This window comes from Ixodes scapularis, unplaced genomic scaffold, assembly GCF_016920785.2.
Source record: "Ixodes scapularis isolate PalLabHiFi unplaced genomic scaffold, ASM1692078v2 PGA_scaffold5__190_contigs__length_132052651, whole genome shotgun sequence".
Taxonomy (NCBI): domain Eukaryota; kingdom Metazoa; phylum Arthropoda; class Arachnida; order Ixodida; family Ixodidae; genus Ixodes; species Ixodes scapularis.
This window is the reverse complement of record NW_024609880.1, coordinates 53,433,380-53,453,650: the sequence shown is the minus strand read 5'-3', so window position 1 is coordinate 53,453,650 and position 20,271 is coordinate 53,433,380. Positions and strand designations below refer to the sequence as shown.

General features: G+C 49.3%; 2 protein-coding genes across 2 annotated transcripts in view; one reads left to right on the top strand and one right to left on the bottom strand.

Annotated features, from left to right (window-relative positions):
* The first annotated feature begins 1,789 nt into the window (after window positions 1-1,789).
* On the top strand, window positions 1,790-3,564 carry LOC115310613. Its single transcript, XM_040207693.3, has one exon. It carries the CDS (start codon window positions 1,790-1,792, stop codon window positions 3,533-3,535), a length of 1,746 nt encoding a protein of 581 aa, XP_040063627.1. The 3' UTR covers window positions 3,536-3,564.
* Window positions 3,565-5,707: 2,143 nt separating this feature from the next.
* Window positions 5,708-20,271, bottom strand: part of LOC8051454 (galactose-3-O-sulfotransferase 3) — a 35,646-nt gene continuing 21,082 nt past the window's right edge. Inside the window, exons 3-4 of the mRNA XM_029969123.4 lie at window positions 16,701-17,610; window positions 5,708-13,605 (exon numbers count right to left, since the gene is read on the bottom strand). Of these exons, the coding sequence (XP_029824983.1) occupies window positions 13,447-13,605; window positions 16,701-17,610 (1,069 nt within the window). The 3' untranslated portion in view covers window positions 5,708-13,446. The remainder of the gene's footprint in view (window positions 13,606-16,700; window positions 17,611-20,271) is intronic.

Below are 20,271 nucleotides of genomic sequence, written 5' to 3'. Positions count from 1 at the left end.
GCATGAACTATTATTAGGTTCCTTCCCCCTCCCGGTTATCCCACACCGCCTCACGTGCTGTGGTCATAGCATTCACCATGCACTTCCCTGGCTGGACCTCTACGGTTACCCTCTGGTCTCCCTTCACCCTGTTACGTACACCCCTCTTAACCTGTGCTACGTTAGAGCTCCCCACTACTAGTACCCTAGATCCCCCTGGTACCTGCGCGCCTTTGTCCTGCGACTTATCTCCTGTCACCTGACTGCCCGACGCCTGCTGCTCGAAGTGGACAGCGAGCGCCACATCATGGGAGAGAGAGATACCTTAAAAACAATGAAAAACAGCGCCGCCACTTTGGTTCTTTATATTCGCTGTAGTTACGGAACAGATCGGCTTACATAAAGAATAATTTCGATAACATTCGATTCCGTAATAAATTTAGAAGACATTCAATGAAATACTTTATCTGTTTGCATTTAGATAATTTTGTTAATTCGCTCCGAACGCAAGAGTGCCGCATTAGCCGATTTTGACCATTTTCATGATTTTTTTTAAAGAATATAATTAAATTTAAAATAAAACATTTGTTCCATTTAATGTCTCGAAAATGCCTCAATGTCTCTAAAGCCGGAATTCGCAAGAAGACCCGCGCAGCCGTTATTATGTGACAATTTTTCGAAGATCGCAAAAGACCTCATGTATTCTCTATGGGGCGGTCTTAGCAGCCTATTGTAGCGTGAGCTCGTTCTGAGCATGCGCTCTAAACAGCGCCCTCAAATATGGCGTCTAGTGAATGCCCACTAAGATAACTAGGATAACTACATTTATAATAAGGTGTACTGCCTTTTTTAATTCTATTGTATCAAACTATTATGCAAAACTTTTATTAAGTAGATATCTTTTTCTGTCGTATTTTTGTTTTCAGACTTGAAAGAAAACGGGGATGTTTTTAACTGGACTAAAGAACTACCTGCCAGGTCCCGAAACGTTATCAATTTTGAACCTACGATCGCCACAGAAGGCCTAAACCATCAAGGGCAATACTGTTTGATACACGCGAAAGATTTAGGCTGCCGGCGCTGACCTTCTCATGTTTTGCCGAGATGTTCAGGCAGTGTAGTGGGGCGTTGATGAGCATGTGCATAAGCCTGAGTTGGAAATAAGCACACTGCGGTGTCTAAAAAGGCAACACCCTGACCTGATCGATGAAGTGACGTGACCGAGGAACAAGAGGAACTAAAACGGTTATGGCTGCGCCCATGCACAGCTGCCGCAAAGTGTCTTCGTGGATCTACCAGGAGAAGCAGTGGCCGTGACGAGCTATGAGACGTCAGCACGGCATGCGCCTTGGTGGTGGACTACTTGATACTCGCGGGTGAACAGTGGCTGGCAGTAATGAGGATGGGAGAGAAGCTTCCGGTGGTTCTTGTCAGCGCTCTGTACTCTGGCTCTTGTGAGCCACCGTACAGAGCGCGGGCCTAGCGGGCGTAGGCGAGCGTAGGCGAGCGAGCGCTCAACTTCACCCGCGGCTTTCTTCGTGATAGACGGTTTAAAGTCAAGATCGGAGACAAGACAGGTCCCGAAACTGCCAACCACGTCAGCGTCCCGCAGGGGGCGGTCTTGTCGCCGACTATGTTTAATATGGTCATGGCACGACTGCCCCCGCGCCTGTTAAAGATCCCACAGCTTCGTTTCGCCTTATATTCGGACGACATTGCCCTCTGGTCAGTGGCCGGCTCCGTGGGGGAGCAAGAATATACGCTTCAGCGAGGACTCGACGAGATCCAAAGATTTTTGGAGGAGGTAGGCATGACCGCCTCCCCAGAGAAAACGGAATTTGTCGTCGTTCTCTCCGGCCCGCAGCGAGAAGCTGAGAAGACCAGAAACCTCTACACTTTGGACCTGGCCGGGAAGCCCATCAAGCGGAGCTCGACGGTCCGTGTATTGGGTCTCTTTATCGACCAAGACGGCAAAGCCGGCACGTGGATGGCCCGCGTGAAAAAGCAAAGTCGGCAGATCCTGCACCTCAATCGCCGAGTGACCAGCAGAAGATGGGGCACCGGCGAGAAAGAAACTCGGCAGCTCGTCCAGTCTCTCTTCTCATCAAGAATCTTCTACGGTTACAACTACCATCACGTCACTACAAAACAACGGGAGGAGCTGGAAAAGTTAAACCGCGAAGCGATACGAATCGTAACGGGCCTTCCAAAGTACACCTGGACTGCGGACCTCTATGCCCACGGCAGGCTGAACAGGCTGGCCGACGTGGCCGAGCAACTCTTGTTTGCACAGAGAACTCGGCTTCTGAGCACACGTGCTGGGCAGAGGATTCTCGCAGAGCTGGGAGACCTCCCGCAACCAACACCGCCGATCTCCCCGGTGCAAGAGCCGCCATGGGAACGACAAATCAATATCACAGACGATGCACCGCTCCCAAGTCACATGGGCCCTGATCATCCCGAGAGAAGATCCCGTTTCGCGGCAGCGCACGAGAAGCTTGTCGAAAACAGAGATGGAAAGAAACACGTCTGCATCTGCACCGACGCGGCCGCAGAACAGCCGTCACCGGAAAAAACCGGAAGCCCTCTCCGAACATCAATAGCCTGGGTTGACACCACCACCCTCGAAGTGGATGCGTGCGCGCTGCCTTCGGGTGTGGGCGTGAAGGGGGCCGAACTTGAAGCCATTCTACGAGCAGCGATACACGCAGAGGAACGTCACTCCGTCGGAACAAAGGTGACGGACATCACTATCTACACAGACTCTAGGGAGGCATATTTGGAGTGCCGTAACGCAATCAAGAGTCAGAGCGAACGGGTGCGAAATATTCAAGACGTCGCGAAACGCCTACTGCATGACAGGAACGTCACACTACGAGTCGACTGGGTCCCGGCACACGCGGGTATCCGGGCGAACGAATGGGCTCACAGCGAGGCACGAGCAGCACTGCGCAGATCAACCGTGTCAGACGCAACCAACAACACAAAAGAGCCCAGACACGCCCCAGCGCCGAGTGAAACTGGCCCGCCGGATGACCTACCAGACTCCGCGGAATTAGCGGCAATTGCCAAGAAGGAACGTAAAGCCATCCTCCTCCGACTGAGACAAGACGCCGCCGCCGCGAACCGTCACAACCGAGAGATCCCACCGATGCCTCCAGACCTCAACCGCAAGGCACAGGCCACCATAAGGCGGATTATCACCTACACCGCCCTCACGCCGGCCCTCAGGCACAAGATGTTCGGCGATGATCCCAACAAAGGCAAGTGCCGAGCCTGCGCAGTGCCGGCGACCACCTCGCACCTGGTCTGGGAGTGCCCAACCTATGGCACAGCCCGGGAACTCATTCTGTCGGAGTTACCGGCAGAACACCGACCCACCAGCTACATCGACTGGATTCTACCTCAGGACACGTCGCTCGGGACTGTTCAACTCCTGCGGAAGCACCTCTGCCTCTTCGTCCACGCAGACGGAGGGCCTGGAGCCCTGCTTCTACACGGCCCGCCAAGGAAAGAAATCCCCCGTGTCTCTCCCCCGCCGCTGCTGATGCCGTAGGACAAGAGCAGCCTCGAAAAGGCCCAATAAAGACGTTTACAAACAAAAAAAAACAAAATTGTCAACCATCTGAACGACTCACTGTCCCTGTGGCCTATTGCTATTAGGGGTCGCTAAAACCTCTGCCGTCTCTCAAGACTGGGCATATCACACTGGGCACTATGAGGGCCCCATAACTAATCCTCCAACGGGCGCTGTCAAAATAGTGAAGTTTTCTCATTAGCTACTCCGCATTGTGAGAAATGGGGTGAGCGGGAAACCATCGAGCACTATTTACTAACATGTCCAGCATATGAAAATGGGCGTAGAGCGAACAAACATTTCATGGATGTTCTGGACAGTATAGGCCATCCTTCATAACTTCGCGAACTTTGGCCCGGCAAGCAACATCGCGCAGCGCTCGAGGCTCTTCTTTTTTTCCATTTCTTGACGACATAGATTGTTGACAATACTCTGATTTGATATTTTAGAGCGCAGCTCTTAGGGGCCCGTTACCGGCTTGAGCGGCGTCGGCGTAACCAAGGTCACCCCAAGGTCACGTGACCTTGAGAGAGACACGTGACCCCCAAGGTCACGTGACCCCCCGAGGTCACGTGACCCCCGAGATCACGTGGCCCCCAGGTCACGTGACCCCCCAGGCCACGTGACCCCGAGATTACGTGGCCCCCAGGTCACGTGACCCCCGAGTCACGTGACTTCCCCGGTCACGTGACCTCCCAAGGTCACGTGACCCGCGAGATCACGTGGCCCCCCAGGTCACGTGGCCCCCCTCCCCGAGGTCACGTGACCCCCCCCCCCCCCCCGAGGTCACGTGACCCCCTCCACCCGAGGTCAGGTGACCCCCCGGAGCATATTAAAGAATCAGGGGAGGAGGAGGAGGAGGAAGAGGGGTCTACCCTCCCCTCAGCACCCTTCCCTCCTCCTCCTCAAGAGCTGCGCTCCAATTCGGCGTTACAGGGAGTTGTAAACGGCTTTCACTTTTTCTTTTATTCGTTTTATAATCATCGCCATAACTGACATAGCGTGCGTTGTCTGCCTTGCATTTCATTTGTTTGTACCTGACTCTTTGTTTATCGCCTTCATTTTCCTTTTTCCTTGTTATAATCAGAAGCAAACAAGAAAAGACAGTAAGAGCCTAAGAAATTTGACCAGGTGTTTCCTCTATTTTCTTTTCTCCGTCTTTCTCAGCCTTTTTGCTACTTTTAGAGAACAAGAGAAGGAGATTATAAAATTCCTATCCCGTGTTTTTTATTAAGAAAAAGAAGCGTACCAGAAGTCTCTGTTGTTGTTTTTATATTGTCACGAAGGACAAGTGATGAGGCGACGAATAACTGAAGGAGCTAAACGTTTAATAGGGCGAACTTGTGCCCAAACATAAAAAGGAACCAAAAGATAACAGCAGAGCGTCGCGGGCGTCGAAGTCGGCGAAAGAGCAGAGTCGAACGCTGGGGCGAAACTGACTGTGGCTCGCCACGTGAAGCCCCTTATGTACATGCGTGGGCTTCTGGAATAATCGGCATAGAAAGTTCGACGCGTAGAACATTCGGACCTCGAACAACATTTTGCTAAAACCTCCTCTCCCCCTCCCCCTGATACAGCATTTTGTCATGGGCGCCCCCCCCCCCCCCCCCCCCCCCCCCCGAACCAAAATCCTGGCTGCGTGCCTGACGTGGCACCATCATTTCACAGAAAATAAATATAAAGGTATCCATACCACACGAATGTAGCCCTGAAGGAGACACAAACTCACGCTGAGTTAGCATGTTGTAGAATTTTTAGGAGTATCCATATTGCTGATTGCGCTGCGCAACAAAGATTGTACAGAAAGCGATCTTTTGTCCCGCTCTCTTCGGCGCCATCAACAATGTAGTTCCTCAGTGTACAATACAAACCCTGCATTTACGTCACATCAAAAGTCGTTATTGTAACCTATCTGCTCACTGAGTATATGTACCTTCATTATTTTTTTTTTCTGGAAGAACAAGGGGAAATGACCGACACCAGCACGCTGATGTGACATCGCAAGCCATGTAGAGGTCCAGCCCACAAAAAGCGTCCGACAAGGCGGCCGAATGACGTCACGACGTCATTCATATGGCATAATATATACTATTGTGGTCCTTATGGCACAATAGTACGCACTATAGCAGAAATGATACTGAAGGGACAGGCGATGTTTGCATGCCAAACTTTATTACCTTCGAAAACAACGTTTCGTATAAAAGGAAATTTGTTCTTATCATACTCTTTACACTTGAAATTCCCCCATCAGTTTGTACATTCTTTCATTATTGCCCGGAGTACCTGACAAAAATGGACAAATAAAATGATTCGACATGTGTTGCCACTTCGACGTGCTACAGCGCCCCCTATTCAGTTATGAGCACTGAAACACTGACAAATGCTTTATAAAGTCCAAAGTGCTGTCTTAGTTTTTCTTTTCAAGTTGTTTTCAGAGTCGCATAAATGAAAAAAAAAAAAACTTGTCTTTTAATTTGCCATTGATGGACAGATATCTGTACAAACGGAAATTATTTTGCTAACGACTCCCCGCAAACATGCTACCCAAACCTTCAAGAGGGCCGTTTATTCCGTTCTTTAAATAACAATTAAGTCTCGCCAGCACTTTCTATCAGTGCGAAATATATACTTACCTATATTTTTTGCATTGCCTATTGAATTACTGTTGTGCACCCATAAATACGCCCTATTTCTCCAACAAGAACTAAAAATAACCACATTTTGTGTATAAATTTAAATTTGATCACAAAAAAATCGTGGCTAGAAACAGCTGTCACAACCACAGCACTTAAACAATTACTGTGACGTCGTCCCAGATAAGCGGCATTAAAAGCATGATATAATTATGTCAACTAAAATAACTAAAGCTGTCAGTTTTTTTTAATCCTTTTCTCCGCCATAATTTCTAGAGCAGATATGAAAAAAAATCCCCTGGACATTTACATTTAAAAACAATATTCTGGAGCCGCACGTCAGATGTGGCTCTATGTCCGTTTTTCAAGAAAGCCCAATTGTCGAGGGGGAATGCGGACCATTTTCTACCGCGGGTTGTGCGTTGCAGGGTGCGAGCGAAGTTATAAATTCTGTTACGGTCCTTGCACGCAATATCGACGCGGGCATTGATATTGCTGACGTATTACTATGAAAGCAGTTTCCGGTCAACCCTCGTCTTGTCACCACGAATCATTTGCGCGAGAAATTTTCACCTTACAGTTGTCAAAGATCCGCACGCCATCATGGGACATGGTACAATCTTCCTTTAAAGCCACAACGAGCATGGCCCGGCGTTGTTCAAGCAGCTACCTAGATACTAGCACTGCATAATTAGCAAGCAGCGAAAAAAACATAATAATAACACAACTGCGCGAAGGTCGCGTACGTTGTCATCAATTACATCGCTTGACGCCAACACCGGCCAGAGAACTCTTGGGAAATGAAAGGGTCGCTTCGGAGCAGCAATCAAGAGTGGCGGCGGGGATCTGCCTCGTGCAATTAGTAAGACAGACAAACGGGAGGAATAAAGCTAACCGCCAAAAGCAAACGAGGAAAACCTCCAGAGGCACACATAGGCTTCCGGTCTTTCCTTTCTGGCATGCTCCCAGCAGAGGAGTCGTGGCTGCATGGTCTGCTGAGCTTTCTGAACAGATGAAGCTCACGCAGCAAAAACATATCGTAGACTTTTGAGGCATGGTTCACACTTTAGTTCACACATACAACGCAGCGCTATCTCACCGGTAAATCAACACTATACCAAGACAGCGCCGATGCAGCAGCGCTGTCTACAACATTGCAGCGCTGTCTTGAGCATAACTGCAACGCTGTCTAGAACGAAGCAGCGCTGTCTTGAACATAACTAGCAGTCATGTAAAGCCATGTCAGTGATGTGCACTGATAAAAGCGCAAAGTCAGCACTGTATCAGCGCTAAGATCAGCGATATTTCCAGCGCCGACTGTACGAGTGAACGTCTTAATACACAGTTTGATCATTCAGCAAGAATTGCATTACAAGTGTAAGGTTTTACAGCCGTCAGAATTTTTCGCTTTGTAATTCGCCTGCTCCGCAGAATCGAATTTGCAACAAAAAATACCATTTAACGCCGGCAGCGGAGAACTAAACCTTATATGCGTCATTAACAAGAGGCACGCATATGCCGCCTTGTGCCTTCTTCTGATAGATGGATGCTAACGGTTGCAGTAATTTTATAACAGCCGATAGCTTGCGCCATCTATAGAATAAAAACTAAGAAACAAAAGTATGACCCTTCTAAGCCAATTCGCTTCCCCTCTGAATCTGACAAATAAATGCTTCCAATGTTGCCCTTTTGGCACGGCAGTGTTGTGTGTTTCGGAGACTGCCAAAGAAAGTCACCTACTATACTCAAAAAGAGTTCTAGGAGGATGCAACCGCGAAGGGCGCAGTGACGCCGGCTAGGCGCTACACCTGTGTGAGCTACGTCGTACTTTCAAATATGGTCTTGTAAGCTACTGACAAGGTGAGAACGCGAGGCCGTCTTATTTGAATGCCCGGCCTCCAGCTTGCGCTCCTTGCCTTCCACCGTGCTTTGGCTGCGCCTGCACGCTCGAGGTTCACAAAACGCCGAAGTGTTATCGAAGGAAGATCGCGCTGGAGGCGGGACAACTGAAAGATCTCCCTGCCGTTATTACCATTTCTGTGACTATACCAACTCTAGCGCATACCAAAAGGATGTACTATCGTGCGACTAAAAAAGTGATATGCTAGCTACGTTCTGTGAGCACCCGGAGGTTTCTTAACACTAGTTTCCTTACTGTGCATTGGACGACATTCTAATGAAGAATCTCTACGGCGGCAGCGCCTTGTGTACTGGATATATAGGCGCGTGCTCACGAAGAACGCGGATGTCGTGAAAAGGATGGGTTTTGCGCTCACACGTGCACACACAGACGGAGAGCTGAGTCCTTTTGGTTTCTATAACTCCTTCAAGTTATCCTACATGTGTCTTCGTGCTTGCTAAATTCCAGCGACACTCCAGTGACAGTTGGCTCGTGGATACTGCTACAGCTGTTGGCGGCCATTGTACTGGACGGGTGAAACTTGATACGTGACATCATCATCTCTTACACTTTCCGGTTGCTTTCGGCAGGATAACTTTTGTATATTGTGTTTGGCAAAAAAAGGACAGTGTTTTTCTAACCGCAAAAAGTAATCCACGCACTGCCGAACAGTTTGTCTCCGCCTAAATATCGCTTCTAGCAATTGGGAAAAAATGACAGAGATCCAGAGCTTACCGTCATACGATTCAAAAGTTCAAAACAATTTTCAAACAATTTCAACGAGAAAATGCCAGCCAACGAAGTACGCCAGCACATGGAGGTGAATGGTGTCCGCCACCGGGAACGGGTTTCGTTTTCTTACTGAAAATTTCCAAAAGATGGCCCATAACTTTTGAACCAGATAAGTTCTGAAAGTTTGCCATGTGGGATCCCGACCGCTAGAAGCTTCATTTGAACCGACACTGAGCGCTCGGCGACGCGTAGTTTATTTTTGCGGTGACGAAAACCCGTTTTTTGGGGGGTTTTTCTTACTCCACACCCGGTATACATATAGTCACTGCTCATCGCGTGAGAGAGTCGAATGCGAGATGCGTGCGAGGCAGGCTGCTCGAGTCACGGACCACTCGACGTCGCGGTTCAGCGAACCGAAACAGGATCGTGGTCTCCCTACAAATAGACCTCTTTGCGAAGGATAACACACCGGAGTCAGACCATAATAAAAATAAAAAAAAGTGCAACGAAGCGGACTGACCTGCGGAAGACACATTTAGCGATAAACGCCGAGCTTGCTTTTTCTAAAACAAGCACGCAAGCAACGGGGCTGGCGAGCGAGGAGTGCCTGACCAGAATTCGGCTAGAGAACGACTGAGCGAGCAGATCGTATACAGTAGTAGTAGAGTAGATTGTCCTGACACCTCGGATCGGATGTCCCGAGCGTTCGGTCCGCCTTTCCCAACCAGTGGACCATAAGAAGAGCAGCGTTCCTGTGCACGCTCGGGCTCGAGTGAACTTCCCCATGCTGGGAAGGACCCGGGACGAAATGCATGGCTAATTTGACTAGTCTCATTGGCAGGTTCAAGCGATTCGAGGCAAACTGTTCAAGAAATTTCATTAAAAAAAAAAAAGAGCAGGAAATATTTGTCCTGTCGTCGATAATAGTACGTTATAGACCAACTCAACTCACTGACGTTACGCGACTGCGGTGGCGCTGCTGCCGGTACTGCTATAGCCTCCTCTATACTCACAAAGCCTGGCAGTTCGACGACGGATCCATAGACTGCCCCGTCGCAGATGTGGAGCGCGAGGATCTGGTAGCAGAGAGCATCAAGGAGTCATTTCTCTGGGAACCTGGACGTCAGAGCACAGCTTTTCCAGCTGCGAGGACCCGAAACCCACTTGTTCGCTCGGGAGAAGTGTGTTTCGGCGTTTCATCGCAACGGGGCGCCAGTCACGTGGCTCTCTTCTCATCCGTTGTCTGCCGCTCCACCTTTCGATTTCGGTGATCGCTTCCCGTGGTGATCTGCCAGGCTTTGTCAGTATAGAGGAGGCTATGATACTGCGCATGAGCAGACGCTTCACTCTTCGCGTATTTGGTTTCAGCGGACAAACCGGGCTGGTTTGTAAACACTGTGTTGGTGTATACTTCGTTTCACTTTAAGTCCGACCGCAGTCAACGCTGTGGTCCGACTGAGCCAATCAAGCGTCGCCAAAAGTGCATCGTCATGGCGCTCGTTGTCTTCGTGGGTTTGCCACCGCCCGCTAAACCAATCACGCGCAGAAAGAAAAAAAAAAAAAAAAGCGCAGGAACGCGACTATACTTCGTTTCAGCTTCGGTCCGAGCGCGGCCGATGTTATGAGCCTAAGAACCAATCAAACACCACAAAAAGTGCAGCGTCATGGCGTGCTCTCTGCGCTTGATAAGACTAGCCGCCGGAGGAGCACGCACAGAGAGACGGCGAATACCGGCTGGTCCTATCAACTGCAGAGAGCACGCCATGACGTTGTGCCTCGTTCGCAGTTTGATCGGCCCTTCGGCTCATAACATCGGCCGCGCTCGGACCGAAGCTGAAACGAAGTATAGCTCGCGCAAGCCACCGCCCGTTACAAATGGTATAGCCATTAACATCCATGGATGTTAATGACTATACCTTTTGTATAGCCATACAAAACGCACAAAGATGATGAGCGACGTGACGAAGCACTTTTGGCGCTGCCTGACTGGCTCTGTCGAGTCGTATAATGTCGGCTGCGGTAAATCAATTGAACGACAAAAAAAAAAAAAGACTTTCAAATAACGATAACTTTTGCGACTGTTCATTGTTCATTGCTGAGTGACATAATGTCACCACAGGTCGGGTTTACCCAACATAAGCTCTCTGCATGAGCAGCTCTCCGCATGGCCTCCTTTCTCTCCATGAAACGCCATTAGAGTCGGATTGGCTAACTCGGCTACTGGGCCGGAGCCCGACCTTCGACGCGCTGATCGGACAAGAGCCCGAGCCGAACACTGACACAGCACTCGCGCCCAACCTCACGCCTCGGTTGACCTGACTGTGACGACGCGTGCTTGCGGGGACCTTCTGTCTAGGTAGTGTTGATTTCACCCAGGGATCGGCTGACGCAACGACTGTCTGAAAGTATATCGTGTAATCTACGGCGAAGTGTGAGTGCCTATAAAGAATACGCGACGAAGCCGACGCAACGACGAATTGTTCGCGGGCGAATTGGCGTAAAAAGGTAAAATGGAGCTTTCCCCGCTGAATGTGAAGCGCCGCGAGGCAAAAGCACTGTAGTCGGACACGGCGGAGGTTGTTTAATGTCCGGGGATAGAGGCGAGAATAAATAGAACGCGATGCTCCGTAAATGACCGAGCAGCTTTAATTAGCCATCTGGCTGGCTGACCGGGGATCGCAGCGCTGAAAACGAGCGATCGCCTGGCAGACTATCAAAGCGTATGAAAATACTTCAGTAAAAAAAATCTAAAAAAGAAAAAAAAATATATGCGGAAGGCAGGCAGACTAGCTGCCAAATGAGATGTAAGCACTTATTAGCATAGCTGTGCGTCAGTGCTTTGTATATAACCTAGACAAGCAACGCGACGAGCTTCCGCTTCGGCCCTGCCATGAACCATAAAAACTTTAAGCATTTCTTTTAAACTTTTTGCTCCTTTTGTTTGTGTGAAAGAGTCCCGAATCGACTTGTTATGTACTTTGTTCTCACCTGTGCATAAGGGAGCAAAAGGTGCGAGTGCGAGCCTGTGAATTTTCTTTTGTAACTAAGCACTTATGGCAGCCTTTCAAATTCAAGAGAGTTTGCCCCAACTTGTAAAATTGAACGCACTATGGTTTCCTGAGTTAATTTTAAATGTTGAGCCTTACGCGCCAAACCAACTCAGGGCACCTGGCACGCAACAGCGAAGGACTGGTGATTAATTTGAACCACATGGGGATCCTTGGCACACAAACGAAGTCTTTGTTACACAACACCTGCACCGCAGCCAGGGAATATTGCAGTCACCCCACATGGGATTTGAGCCTGCCACCCAGGACTGGCATTTTGCTTCGGAATCACCGAAGCAGTTTAGAATAACTTTGTGAACAAACGCTAACCTTAGCAAGAGCTTGTCTAGAAGTTCAGACTACAGCCAACACAAACTTGGGAACTTAATGCTTTTAGTGCGTCGCACTAACGCATAAAAAAATGCATCTCAACTCGGCTATGCTGACTGTATGTCCCATCTTGCTCTTGGGTCCAACTTTTTGTCTGCCGACTCCGTTTGCGTATCACAAGCTTCCAATCGCTTTTCTTTAGAGAAAGGACATGTCCGAGCGATTAGCTTGTCACGAGAAATGGCTAGGCCCCATAATCATAAATGTAAGAACGTAAGAACTTCATAGGAGATTAAGAGGCCCTTGACGTCAAAGGTATCGGGCACGCCGCGTACGAAAGCTCTTTCAACGCGTTTGTCCCACAAGTCCAAAGACAAGGCCGCAGTGCTGAGTCTCTGCCGTGACCTAAAGAGGCCAACATAAACTGGACACGAGCGCTGCGTCAGCATTCGGCCGAGACTCGTGTTCAATCAAAAAGAACACGAGTCCAGCCGAGCGCTCTCGCCTGCGTTCATGTCCCATCCGTGCCCCTCGTTGGCCTCTTTATGCGACGTAGAAAGTCAGTCCCAAGGCCTTGCTATCTAGGAAGCGTTCGCTTGTCCCCTCAGTGGCAAAAGGGATCTCATGAAGGCGGTATCGCGTGAACTGGGACAGCACGGGACAGGCGATTGGTTGTCCGACGAATGACTACAAATATAACATCTAGTGACGTCTTCTGCAGCAGTACTGTTGTACTACAACCATTCGAAAATGCACCACGTTACCACGGGATGGACCGCACCCGAAACACGCGCACTCAGACAAACCCGGAAGACTTTTGTCATGGCTCACTTTTCATCCCTGGATTGAGTCAACACCGACTAGAATAATCATAGCCTGCGAACCTCTTCGTAACGTGATCGCACTACAGTGACGCCAACTCAGCCATTGGGCCCAAGGCTGACGCTGAGTGTCCTGCGACGCATTGATTGGCCTAGGATGGCGCGAAATCAGTAATTGGGCTGGAATCCAACACTGAGCGCCCTTCTATAGCCCAATCTGTGTCTGCCCTCCATCTCACTGTAATGACGTCAAAATTTTAGAGCGCCTGCTTTGGTTATTCTAAGTGGCGTTGGTGGAGCGGAGTGACGCGGCGAAAACTCTAGCCAGTTGATTGATTGCCCTGACTAGCCCGGCAGGTTTTGCAGCCTATACACTGTGAAGCGTGCTAGGGTGAAGTGGGGCCTTCACGGTGCCATGTCACGTGGCTCATCGTGACTCTGGACCCGCTGCGGTGGATGATCCGTTGACTACGGGTTCGTCCAGAAATTGCTGCTTCTGGCGCAGATGCTCGGTGAAGGCTAACTCGGGAGTCACGAGTCCAATGCACTCGTACGAGCTGCCCTGTTTTGCTCGGAAGCCCAGCACCTGAAACATAACGGTCGAGGAGACTCGTCAAGACCGAGAACTCGCGCGGGGTTGCGATTATCTGCAAAAATGAATCATTAACTCAGCTGCCAGAAAACTGTCACGACACCACGTCCCGTCCGATAAGGCTACACCCAGAGACATTAGAAAAAGAACAAGAAGTGCTTACTGCAATGGCAGGTGGTCAAAGTGTGCTAGTGCACGTGCATCCATATATGTTTCGCTGCATGGCCACAAAAGGTTGTCGTCGGTATAGATTACTAAATGACTGAGCATGAAATGCAACCGCAACAGTGTTAAAAGATTAAATGCTTGAAAGCACGAAATACAACTGTAACAGGGTTAAATAACTTACATTAATCTATTAAATTGAAAAAAAACTGTAATCTAGTTATAGCTGGCTTTATTACGAACAAAATCACTGATTAACTAAAAATACCGGTGTATCTCCTTTCCTGCAAGGCACGCGAAAACATGATACCCACCACAACGAGTCATCTTGGGGAAATTTCTTCAGATATTTAGCAACCCATAGACAGTATTTGTTCTCGTCGCGAAATGCCAAAATGCTCCCTTAGAAATGGCCATTTATGCTTGACGAAGACACCAAGGACAAGCTACAAAAGACGAGCAAAACATTTCGAAACTTCAGTCCTACACTGAGACTGATGCTCAGCAGACGAGAATGCTTTTTTTAGGGACAATAACATCTTTATTCTGCAGTTTTCAGTTCGTACACTTCCATTGAAAGGAGGGATTGGTTCTCTGGGTATTCTGCAGCGAGGCACGGCAGCCCCTCCCTTGATAATGAAACCGTACAATCTAAAACAAAGTTTATTAGCCCACTTTTCTGCAGAATACTGAGATAGCCAATCACGGCTAAATATAGAGAGATTTAAGAGAATGACGAAGCTCGTAATACTGAAAACTGCGATGCGCCCAGGTACATATCGAGCAAGTGAGACTTCATGCTCGCTAACGCACACACGCTTTTTTGTTTTTGTAATTATACTTCAAGCGCCGTTATTCGCTCAGGTCCTTGTGTTATTCGCCATGATTCGCTGTCTCGTGTCCGGCACGAAAGTCAATTCGTAAGCCTCTTTTTCAGAGAATAAAGTGTCGAATTTCCGGCCGTTACCTAAAGAAGGCCAACGCTACCGGGGCACAGATTGGACAACGTAGTTTCTCTTTAGCCGCGTCTTGATGACAACGTGTATTGGAGGAAATATGGCGGGCACGATTTGTTGTGACTTCAGCAACCCCAGAAGAGCGGTATGCAGGATAGCCAGCAGCATCCGGTGCACTTTACAGACACCGAAGCATGACGCACCTCCTCCTATAGTGCCGCAGACGGCCTTTCGCGAAAGTGAAAGAGAGGGAGAGAGAGAGAGACCTTGGTGTTTTGCTAGACGGCGACGTTGAACCGGGAAGGAGCGAGAAAGACCGCAATGTTTACCGACTCGTTTAAAATCGCCGGACAACTAACGCCGACAGAGGAACGCTTTCCTTGACGCGAAGCGACGTCCCTGTCCGAGCCGTCGGATGTAGCGGAACAAAGTAACGACTGTGCATCAGCCCGGATTGACGTCCCAAGACGATTTATTCAGTTCCTATATATGTTTCTTTTTCTACCGAGATATTCCGGTTGCGTCATGTCCTAAAACGAAACAAGCGATGGTCACGCAGCTACGTTTCGTATTGCTTTCTCCTTGGGATGCGTTAACGCACTGTAGGTCGGAGCGTGTGGAGCGAAAGTTTGAGCTGCAGAACCCAGGGAGCCTGCAGATCGATCCCTTCACCTGTCGGTTTAGACCTGGATGAGCATTGTGCCGGCGCCCGGTCGTGTCTGCAAGGTGCACGTTAAACATCCCAGGCTAGCTGTGGTACTGCACTGACCAAATTTATCGTCAACAAGAAAGATACCAGACTCCCAATGGGTCTAACTAACATCTAACAACTAACACACGACACAATTTTTATTTCTTTTCTGTTAAAAAAAAAAAAATTCAGTGTGTCGCCAAGAGCAAAACAAAAAGTGTACTTCGTCATAACATTGTCCGCTGGTAAAAGGGAAAATAGGCGGAACTAGTGATGTTCATTTACGTTCTGAATTTGTTTTGTCCTATTCGAACATCTTAAAGGTATGTCCAAAGGACAAAACAAAATGCACCCCGCAAACTTTATGCGGCGATGAAAGGAGAACATTGACATTAAGAAGTTTTCGTAGACCATTTTCGCCGTCCCGCCACGCTTTCCGCAACCACGATAACCGGAACTCTACAGTCAATGTCATTGGCGCAAAGGCGCAGTAGCGGCTTCTTCGTTGTGTAAAGCTTAGCAGACGGTGAAACGCGGTCTACGAAAACTTTCTATTTAAACTTCTTGCCTTAAAGTACCGGGCAGTTTCACGTAAGGTTAATTCTGGCAGGAAATATAGCGGAAATGCATGCTGGTGAGTCATTGCCCGACGGGGTTCATTATCGGGAAGTAAATTCAATTTCGAAATGAGCATTGCGCGTCCATTAACGGAGCAAATACGATAAAACGTATAACTTGCCTTACATTTTCATGGCGCTAATTTGCTGCAGCCCCGGGCGCAGACTTCCTTCTGGAACATTCGCCCCCTCCTTCTTTCGATTGTCCTCTTTTGAAATTCTTAAGTATTAAATTAAGGTCACTGGTTTTCAATTCACTATCGACTCACTGACCTCCTTGACTGTCTTCTTCTTCTTTTTTTTTTTATGTTGTAAACTACGGTCAGCGCGTAATCAGAGTAAACAGGGAGTTTTCGAAGACCGCGTGTTCCCACCTCCGCTACACTCTGCGGAACGAAGGCGTCACTACTACGCATGCTTGGCGCTAGCCTTGCCTGCAGAGTCGCGGATCTCGTAGCGGGTCGCGGAGAACGTTGGGGGACAGCAGAAACGATCTACGAAAACTACATAATAAAGAGTAGCGTCGAAAGAAGAAGAGAGAAACAAGATTCACTTTCGTTGTTTCTCTTCTTCCGTCCAGCCCCATGGGTAATGTTCACCACGTTATTCGTACGAGACAATTCTGACCAAAGCCTGACCTTTCTAGTTAGATATACCCACCTTGTGGCTGACCCAGAATCGATGCTTGGGCTCCTGACGCACGGGCCGCACGTCCCTCACGCACCTGGAGTACCAGAACCGCGTACGCTGGGCCAGAAGCCGCAGTTCCTGCGCCATGCGCTCTCTCCCGAACGCAGCCACACGCTGGTCCAACCTCCGCACGAAGTAGTCGTATAAGATCGCGTCGGCCGCGTTCAACGTCCTCAAGTTGTCCTTCTGGCGAGGCCCCAGCCGCCTGCGGAACCCGTTCTGGCGGGCGTTGTGCCGAAACACCACGACGTCGTCCACGTCCCAGCACAGAAGGTTCCGCAAGAGCACCAGGGATTCGGACATCCGCTCGGCCACCATGACCAAGTCGAAGGCGCCGTCCAAGTCTTCCACAAATTCCCTCACGACCGTAACGTTATCGAACCATTCGGGGTCCAAGCCGAGGTCGAAGCTCATCTGGTTGAGCCCTAGCTTGCCCTTGGAGCCTCGCGACAGCCGTCGAAGCAGAGTGGGAGAAGGCTGTCCAGCGGATATGGCGTCCAGGGACACGCCGGACTTTGAGCGCAGGTCGTAGTAAGAGTAGAGCGACTCGAAGAGAGACGCCGGTTCGCGCACGATGGTCACCAGGACTGCGTCCGGGACCAGGACGCGTCGCACCTCGGCCTCGTCGAAGCGGGTGTGGTGGGCGAGCACGTCGAAGCGGCGGGTTCCGTTCCCGGGGGCCATGGCGTGCTGGAACCGCCGAGGGTGTCCCAGGTAGTTGGTGCGGGCCGGAAGCACGAAGCTGAGGTTGTGGCGCTCACCGTAGCGCAGCAGCACGTTTTGTACCGACGAACTGGCGCACTTGTGGGTCTTCAGGAAGCCCACGCTGCGGCGGGGACTGCAGGCCGCCGCTTCCGCCCTCGGGTTGGGCACCGAGACACTGCGAGAGGTCGACCGTATAGTCAAACTTCAAGGAGCAAATCTACACAAATGGCGCTGACCGTCATAGGAATAAGAACAAGAGGACTTATTATCCCCGGAGCTTCCATACATCGTGTCACAGAGAAACGGCAGCCGCAGTATTTCACTCCATATAACCGTTTTAACGCAGGGCGTTTCAAATCCTTAGCATCTCATTATCACTGGTCGGCCAATGAGAGTGCGACATCAGCCAATAAAAACGCCAAAGGCCAATCATAAAGCAGGAATCGTTAATCCACGCCCGGCGTTTCTTGAGTTGTCCATGACCATGGTAGCAATAACTATTAATAGGACAGTACAGTAAGCCATGACATTAAGGGTGGCTAGCCGAATAAAGTACTACACCAAGGCATCACAGCCAGTTCTGCATCCTAATCCAGCGGCCGTAGGTCTGGTTTGCAAGTGCAAGCCTAGCGAACCTGTGATCCGGCAGACAAAGCACGCGAAAATTGTGCACCAACACCTGTAGCAGCAGCGCCCAGACCAACTACGCTGACTTTCAGTCACCCAAAACTCATTGGAATCTTTTATTCGAGCCGTGTGAGGCAACAGCCTTATCAGGCTGGCTTAGTAACTCTCAATGACACCTTGCTGCACATGGCCTCCTCTCGAGGTCATTCTTGGTGTAAAAGTAACCCCGTGTTTTCGGTGGCACTAACTGCCGAAAACCATCTGTCTCTACCCTTGCTTCAGTAAAGCAACAATAACCATGTGGGACAACAAGATTTCATTCTTTCTTTTTTTGTAAAATAGCGTTTAGATACGTGTTCGATTAACTAGTCGTTTGGTTGCATGTAACGTTTTATATGAACTATTAGATCTCAACAAGAAAGACGTCCGGACGGCCGTAGTTGAGGGCCTCTCGTTACCGTCGCTTCGTAAGCTAAGGGCCAACCAGCTCAGAAAAAGACTGCGCTGGGAACCAATTAGAATGTCTTTATCACAAAACCCAAACACGTGTTAAAAGAATTAAAGGGACCATGAAATTATTTTTCAGCATTTTCCAAATGAAGACCCCAATTAATCTTCAATATTCATCAAACTTGGAGCAGAAATCCGTTTTCGTTTTATTGCCTCCGGTTTTTCCCCCCAAAAGAGTTAAAGGGCAACTCCGGCCCAAACTCAAAATGAAATAAATTACCGGTATCGCTGTAGTGACACGAAATACGACCCCAGCCAAAATATTACGTCAGGGGGACGCCGCATTCTTAACTAATGCCAATAATAAAAATGCGACCCGCCGCAAACCGCAGCTCCGGTATTCACGCGAGGGAGAAATCCCGGGGATTTCTCTCCGGCACGCGCGCATCACGAGACGAAAACGCGAGGCTTTTGCACATTGCAAAGCCTGACGTTTTCGTCGCGGGATGCGCGTGCCGTGGAGGAATCCCCGGGATTTCTTCCTCGTGTGAATACCCCGCCCCAGTGGGTTGCCGATCGCTAAAGCAACATTGGGCCGTGACGTCAGTATCGTTCTCTTTTTTTCCTCCGGTACGGGCGTTGCGCGAAGTGTGCTTCTTTGAGCCGCTACCACCGCTACTTCGGCTTGCGATCGGCGTGTTTAGCCGTTGCTTTTATCTGTAGCCTGTGTAGCTTCCGTGTAGCCTTTTGTTTATTTGTTTGTTAGGACTACAAGACTCGTTTTAGCGAGCAAGTTAGTGCGCCCGAGACTGCCCAGCTGTTCCTCGAAACATACCGAGTGCAATTTGTAGCGCTGTGGGCTGCTCAAACAACACGCTGCGCAACCCGGAGGTGCGTTTTCACAAGTTTCTAACGGACTGAAAATTGTAGAAGGTGTGGGTGAACGCTGTTCGACGAGTGGACTTTGGAAAGCCTTGGACGGTCGAAGCTCTGCTCCGATCATTTTTCGCCGGAGAGTTACGAACGAAACCTACGGGTGTTGGTTGCTTGTGGCTTGTCAGCGAGAGGCTCGAGGATTAAAAAGGATGCCGTGCCGTCGCTCTTCGCCCACCGTCCGCCCAGTACTGTACCAGCGCGGTGCAGAGCAACGCCGCTCCACCACGGAGCCCCGATGACAATTTAGGCCTAGCGGCGAGTACGGAAGGCCGCACGCACGGCGACAGCCGCCGAGTACGGCACCGAACGAGTTCACTCGTTCGGTGCCGTACTCGTCCAATAGCTTTAAATGTTCCCCCTTACAGTTTTATATTAACAATTGGAACAATCTACCGGACTCATTAGTAAGTTAGTGACCATAAAAGATATTTCAAAATTTCGGGAAGCACTTGCCACTTTTCTTGGCTGGTAATTTCACTTTCATTGTTATTCTTTGATGTTTCGTTTATTCTTTTGTGCCGCGTGCTTATTCTGTAGCTTACACAAAGCACCTCGTGGGAATTTAATGAACTAATAAGGAAACTAAATAAATAAAAGAAATAAAAATAAAATATACACTGACGTGAGCATTCCGTATCAGAGGGGTGCGCTGATGTATGCACGTCGTAGCAATATAGCACGTGGTTTCTACCTGATTCTTTTATTAGACCGGGTGACGTACACCCTTAATCTCGTCCCACTTAAGTTCCAGTTAAATTAGCCTTCTGCATATCCTATTTGGAACAAGTCATATTTGTATGTGGACCGGGATCATATGTGAAAC